This window comes from Halyomorpha halys, unplaced genomic scaffold (genome assembly GCF_000696795.3).
Source record: "Halyomorpha halys isolate HHAL.00 unplaced genomic scaffold, Hhal_1.1 Scaffold28.1, whole genome shotgun sequence".
In the NCBI taxonomy this organism is placed as follows: domain Eukaryota; kingdom Metazoa; phylum Arthropoda; class Insecta; order Hemiptera; family Pentatomidae; genus Halyomorpha; species Halyomorpha halys.
In genome coordinates, this window is record NW_027110130.1 from 796,018 (window position 1) to 803,820 (window position 7,803).

At 26.1% G+C, this 7,803-nt stretch overlaps 1 protein-coding gene across 1 annotated transcript in view; it reads left to right on the forward strand.

The window, feature by feature from the left end:
- LOC106683935 (cytochrome P450 6j1) overlaps positions 1-7,803 on the forward strand; it is a 16,699-nt gene that overhangs the window by 3,948 nt on the left and 4,948 nt on the right. The window contains exons 2-6 of the mRNA XM_014425704.3: positions 619-807; positions 950-1,079; positions 1,169-1,365; positions 5,821-5,969; positions 6,053-6,274. Coding sequence (XP_014281190.1) covers positions 619-807; positions 950-1,079; positions 1,169-1,365; positions 5,821-5,969; positions 6,053-6,274 — 887 coding nt within the window. The remainder of the gene's footprint in view (positions 1-618; positions 808-949; positions 1,080-1,168; positions 1,366-5,820; positions 5,970-6,052; positions 6,275-7,803) is intronic.

Here is a 7,803-nt window from a genome sequence, read left to right on the forward strand (position 1 = left end):
CATGTTTCTCAAACTTTTTAGAGAGCTCAACGAATCTGAGATTATTACTATAGTCTTCTGAATTATTGAAAAGCAAAAATGGAGGGCTGATGCTATCGCGTGGAGTTTGGTTGTGTATACTGAGCATAACTTATGTAATTTAAACTTGTGGGTTGAATCGTGAGTGACGAAAGATGAAAGATGAAAGATGGTTAACTGTTGGTTGGAATGTTAGTTCTGTGAGAACACTTCTTTAATAACTGAAGGTGAGGGACCCCATAATCTGTTGCCACTTCTTCAGGTGGAATTTTATACTGTTCCCAGTAAATATTGATGTTGAGAGGTGTTAAATTGAATTTATTTGGGCTCCTCCAGTAGGTCTCTATGAATTAGTTTTTATTGATAATAAATACAACGATTTGGTATTTACAGAGTAAGATAATTTTATATACATGTACACAAGATAACAATTGACCAAAACATAACAATTTTATAAGCTTCACATGTCTTCCAGGCAGTATTGGCAAGGGTTCTTGTAGGCAACACTAGTTTGTGTGTACAACTACAATATTAATTATTGTTTGCAGATACCTTTTTTTCTCTATATTAATAATAAGTTAAGAATGTTTTTTTTTTCAGCAAGCTTAATGGCAAACCAATTGGAGGATTTTTCAAGATGAGACAACCGATCTTAATGGTCAGGAATCCTGATCTAATCGCCGAAGTGTTGGATAAAAAATTTGAATCTTTTCATGACAATGATATCCATGTTAGGCGAGATGCTGATCCTATTTTAAAATTGAATCCTGTGCTTGCTGTTGGTCCAATGTAGGTTTATTTTATTTTATTTATGCAAAATCATTTAGATATATCCACGGTTTCAATGTTTTTATTTTATTTTTAATCTATTTGAATCAGACAGCTATAACAATTGTTTCTCTTTGACTGAATTATTTTTTTGTCGGTTAAGGTGGATAGCTACAAGATCAGTTCTCACACCTTTACAATCCCATGAAACTTTGGAAGGTCTACTTCACATTATAAAAATATCATGTAAGAACATGATGAACCATATTAGCCAACAGAAGATTCCAATTGAGGTATGACATTGATATGATTTTTAAAATAAGTTTATTTGTAATATTTTTATAAAGTTTTTGAATTCTGACTTTTCACTGTTTCTTTAAAGGTGAAAGATTTATCTTCGAAGTTTACAAGTGATGTAATTGCATCGTGTTCTTTAGGCACAGAACCTAATTCTTTCAAGAAATGTGATACACAATTTAGAAAAATGTCTGACAAATTATTGAAAAAGGATTTAAAGTCTAATGCTGCTCTTCTTTTTGCTCTTTATGCTCCGATGTTTGGAAACCTTTTTAGTTTCAGGTATTGTATTAACTATCTTTTCATTACTATACTCTGAATATTAATATAAATATCTTTTGATCCAGTTTAATAATTGTTTGCTCTATGTTTGTTAATATTGGTCTTTTTTTTTATTTTGGACTATTAGACAATTTAATTATCTTTCAAATGAGCATTTAGAATATTTCATAAGATGTATGATTTTCAAAATATTAAAAAAAAAATGCTCAAATCAAACGGGTTTTCATAGAAAATAGTGCAAAATACTTTTGCTACAAATTCAAACAGGCTATACCTTTGTTAATGCTGGTCCGATTTAGATGATTTCTTTTTCATTTTGTTGAGAATTTAGCTTTTAATTGATTATAAATTATATTATATACAATTTACCATAAAATGTATAGTTTTCATATTCCAAGACCTCTTAATATAGAAATGTTATTAGAGTTTTACCAATTGCTAGATTCTTCAAAAGACTGTACATGCAATTGTACTATACTCCACATCACACTTACTTGTATTTTTAAAAAATTAATATATTTGTAAATTTCTATAAAAAAATAGAAAAAACACAACATGTAAGTTTAAATTTCACCAGGATAATACTACCTCATTTTGGCAGCAAGCAATTTGATGTCAAATGGCATGTTTGACTAAATATATGCTTTATATTTATCTGTTTGTTTTTATTTTCCTGTTACTAGGAAAATATTTTAATCAAGTCAAATTTGGGATGAGCAGTTTTCAACAAGTCTATAAGTTTCATAGCCCTTGAGTAAAAAAAAAAAAAATGTATTGGTTTGTTTGTCTGTGTCATGATTATGTTTTGAATAGATAGAAGAATTGAAAGTATATTAGTGCAACAGGAAAGGAATACAATTTGAAATGGATGATCAGGATTAAATGATCAAAATGAAAGTGAACCTACTTAATAAATGTATTCCTTTCTCTCTCTTTTAACTCTATTTTTATTTTTTAATATTTAGTTTTGGTCTAATTACAAAAATGTTTGGATAAGCAACACAGTTGGGATCTTACAATTTTTTTTTGGAGTTTGCCACATCAACAGACCTTCTCTTAGATTTTCACAATAAACTATTTTATGTATAGTATAATAATAATTTAGCCCCAGAACCTTGTTGTATTAGATACAATGTGGTTACTATTACGCTCTAACAGCCTGATATATCCACAATTATTGTGAGATGTTCATTTCTTTTGTGTGAAGAGAATATATGTAAAACCAAGAGTCAACTGCTTTTCTGATTCTGACAGAACCAACTAATTTTTTTGTAAAGATAGAATTTAGTTTATCAAACTATAATTTGAAGTGTATTAGATCAGTATAGAAATGTAGCGTTGTAATTGGTTGGCAACCCACTCTTGCATTACAGTTTCATCTGATTTAAACATTAAGTTCTTTAAAAATAGTTCAAGATCTTGAAAAAATAATAATTTATTGTCAATTAAATTGTAGATACTGAAGTGGTTCAGTTTTTAATCCTTGAATATTTTTTATTGTTTATCCTAAAATAAAATGGATAAACTATTAATTATATTGAAAAATTACCCCAAGCTATCACATTAAAAATAAATTGATCTGAAATCATATCTATTAAAAAAGTAAAGAAAGAAATGAATTGTTTCAAAAGTGTACTTTTCATAATAATCAGATGTTCAGTCTGGTTCAAAAGTTAAAATGATGAAGTCACACAGTCATTAAAAGAGATAATTCTTAAAAATAACAAAAACAATAACCCAAGATAAAATAAGATAGTACTTGATTATAATGGAAAAAAATAAATAAAGCTTAAAAATGTTTGCATCTACTCTAAACTTGAGCTGTAAACAACTTTAAGAGCATGTCCCAAGAATGTTTAATTCTGTATGCTATAGAAAGAGGAACGTTAAAGAAAAATTAAAACATTAAGTGATAATATCAAAACTGATATAAAAGAATAAGAAATGACTTTGTAATTGTGTATTAAATAAAGTATCTAAAACAAAAAAAAAAATTAATATGTAAAATATAAAAAAACTAAAATTAACTAAGGAAATAAAATTTAAATCTTATGCAGTGCCAAATGTATTAATTTTTACAAACTCAAGATGACTTGGCTAAAAATGATTTGAGGTCAATTGTTGTGAAATAATTGATTAATTTTTATTCTTATATCTCAGAATTTTAATTTATATCATTTTTGGAATTATATTTTCTTTATTCATATAGCCATTTCTATAATTTCTATAAATATATAAAACATCTAACTGTAATTTTAAAATTGTCAGCATTTTTTAAAAGTATACATATTAACCTAATTCATTCATTCCACTAAACAGGTTGTCAGTTTATGAAAAAAAAAACCTTTTTGTTTCTTTTATTCTTTATTAAATTTACTTTTTTCAAAATATTTTTTTATTAGTTAAAGAAATCAACTTAAAATTTTTGTTAATTCAAAAATTATATAATACATCAATAATTCAAATACCATTTTATTTTTTATTTATAGACATTTGGAAGTAGCTAATGAGATAGATACATATGAGTAGAAATAATTTAAAATTATAAAAGTGTAGAGACATTTTTTAGCTTTGTTGGATAAAAAATAATATTTTTTCTATTCATTTTTATAACATATGTTTACTGTCTTTTTCTCTAGAACTTCAGTAATTTAAAATTTAGAAACAAGTTATTTTATTTTCTCTATATCTTGACCCCTAATGGTCATCAATTGGTAATTCTGTTGTGAAATAGTAAATTAATGATTCGGAAATGCTTATAGTTATCTATTAGTTACAGGCATTCCAAAAATAAGATAAGATAGCATTTTTAATTGATAACACGAGGAGAGACACACTTATCAAAAATGTCCATAACAATGATAATCGAATAATTAGTGTAATTGTATTTATAAAATTTTATCAAATCTGTAATATAAACTTAATATTGAAAAGCAAAACAAAATATAATTAACTTTTGTTAATTGTCGACAAATAAAAAAAAAAATAGATTTTGAAATAATAAAGAAATTTAATAAAAAGAAAAAGAAAATAGACAGCTTAATATGTGAGTAATAGCGAGTTTTAAAAAAAAAATTGAATACAATAATGGCCTGTTATCTAATTCTTCAAAAAGTTTTAAGTCTTTTTGGTACTTGAGTTGATATCACTAATGAGAATGAAAAACAAAATTGTATATTGAAAAATATAATTATTACAGTAGTATAACAGTATTTTGTCTGAGATTGGATTATTATGCTGTAAAAAAACATTTAAAAAAAATGATGTTAAAAACCTCGACATATTTAGCAAAAATGGACATAATAATTTTTTGATTAAAAATCCAATAAATTTATTGACTATTAATAGATACCCATTATATTTTGTTTCATTTTTCTTTATTAAATAGATGTACATAATAAGTCTTATATCTCTTAAGTCTTATTGTTTATTTGCTCAATGAGAGTGTTGATAAAGCTGTGCAGAGTGCGGTGAAACGTTGGTATATTATAACTAATGTTTGTATTATTTTGAGCTCTCTTTTTGACTGCCATTGGACCATCTTCCTTTATTTAAAATTTATAGTATTAAAATAAACAATAATTCTACTTCAAAATCGCAATATAATAATTTGTTTATTTAAGGGAAAAAATTTCAGATTAATGTTTTCTTTCGTTAGAAATATATGTATTTTTTTTTTTTTAACAAAACACATTTATCTATAATAAAAATTACCAAAAAAAGATTTATGAAATTGATTAGGAACATATAAACTAAAAACAAAAGAAGAAGGAAAATTATGTAAAGTTTAATTATTTGGCAGTTTTCTAATTAGGAACAGAAATAGATTTTAATCTTTAAATCTGACATAAAGTACAGAAAATATTGAAAAATTAAAGAGAAAAATAATATAATTACTGTTTTCAATGAATTTTAAAACTTATGAACGAATACAATAAACATTTATTTATTCAATTTGGTATTCTTTGAACTTTGCTAGTAAAATATTGTATTTCAACATCAGCTGAAATGAGCAAAAAGTCTTATTTGTATGTGATGAAAACCATTTCATCACAGTAGAGGATTATAATTTTTTTTCTCTCGTTCTATGTTTTAAAATAAATATTGACTTTAAAAAAGTAATGATTTTTTATTATTAAATAATACAAAAATTTTTTTTTAATGAAAATATTCAAATACACATGTTTACTCACAAATATGTAAAATCATAGTTGTTAAGTTAATTGCACTTATTCAAAAATATATTAAGAGAGAAATGTCTAAAAATAGTAGATAAACTAAATACTTAATTTTATGATAATCCATCTAAAAATATATAACAAATATATTATATCTTTTGATTAAAGACTTTTTAAAGAAATGCTAAATAAAAAAAAATTGCTGTTTTAAGTTTTTCATTTTTTTTATATGTATAAATTGTTTAAAAAATGTTAATTGTGACTTTGTTTATTTTAGAATAATATCAAAAGATATTTGTAAGTACTTTGTTAGTCTTGTTTCTGATAACTGTAAACATCGAGTACAACGAGGTATAAAGAAGAAAGATTTTTTACAACGCCTCATTGATATTAATAAAGAATCTGAAGCTAGTGGAGAAGGAACAGGTGAATTATCCCATCTATTCATTAGATAAAATGTATTTATTAAAGATTTAGAATGTCGTGTATTTAATTTCTTTGTTTTACAGTTTACAATTATCAGTCAATTATGGGACATTGTATGTCTGTCTTCATTAATGGTTACAATATGACTTCTCATCCTCTTGGATTTTGTCTGTATAACTTGGCGATGAATCCGGATGTTCAGGATAAACTTAGGAAAGAGATAAAAACATTTGGTTTTTCATCTGTAGATGCTCTTAGTTATTATCTCATTGAAAGCATGGAATATTTAGACATGGTTGTGTGTGGTAAGAATTTTATTTATGTTAATCACTTAAATTTAAATGAAGTTGTTTTTGTGGATTGCGTTATTTAAGATTCCTTTTATATCATCTACAATATGCATAGAGCTCTATACCTCTGCTTTATTTATAGTTGTAAACGATTCCTGATGAAATGGTATTCTTCTAAATTTTATTGTTTTCCAGATTAATTGAGGTATAATAGGCTGTAACAAATACAAAATGGGCTTTCATGGTAATCTAGGCAGCATATTTTTAAAATAATCGTAGATCACAAGTCTTATATACTGTATCTTAGCTAATAATTGTCCAATTTAGCTAATTTTTGTTTTTCCTTTTAAGAATTAAATTTCAAATGAAGGATAGTTAAACAACTAGTTACAAATAAGCATGTTTGATTGGCCCAAAATTCTTATGATAAATAAGCATGTTAGATTAGCCCAAAATTCTTATTATCTATAGATAAAAAATTAAATATAATTACGATGAGGAAAAAATGGTGAGAGGTACAGTCAGCAAAAGTTTTCAAAAGTATTTCCAAGTTTGTTTGTTTTTATTATTTTCCTTTTCTGGTTGTCCTTTTTTGTATTTTTGTCTCTAGCGGACGGGATGCCCCTGAAATTCATGTCGAACCGTCGGCAAAAATAATTTAGTTTTTGTTTATTTGTGTTTTTTTGCTAACCGCACCCCTGACCATCTTCTCCACTTATTAATCTACGTTCAACTATTAACACCTGATCATAAATGTAATTACAGTTTAAATTAATTAACTTAAAAAGAAAAACGTATTAGTACAAGAAAAATAGACCAAAAACAATAATACACAATATGTACCTTAATTAATTTCTTCATAACTTTGTAATGGGTAGTAGGAATCAAGTTGTGTTGACTTTTATTTTTGACAACGTTCCTATGTGGAGTTCAATATTTTGGGTGAAATATTTGTAGCTCTTAGGAGATGGTCCTTGGTATCACTTTGTGGGGATTATCGGTGGTTGTAGAGGAGAAATATTTGTACTAAATAAAAAAGCATCAAACTTCTTAACTAAATTTTACTAATACCAACCACACATACATATATATAATATTATCGAGGTGTAGATTAATAATTGGAGAAGTTTGTCGGGGGGTGCGGTCAGCAAAGAACAACATAAATAAACAAAACCATATTTATTTATTTTATGCTGACGTTTCGACCTGAGTTTCAGTTCTTCATCTTATGGCTTATGGTGTAGAAGGTAGGCCTGCAGTTGCCTAAAACTCAGGTTGAAACGTTGGCATAAAATAAATAAATATGGTTTTGTTTATTTATGTTGTTCTTTGCTGACCATGTTATTTTATTGAGCCAACGTTTCACCCCACATTGCAGGGCTTCATCAGGGCTAAAAAAGATACAAACACTATAGTTACAAAATGGAAAAAAGAAAAAACATAAGTGTAAAATAACAGGGGTATAAAATGAAAAGTAAGATATAATAAGAAAAATTAAAGGTTGTAAATAGTGAATGAAAAGGGTAATAGTAACAGATAGATAA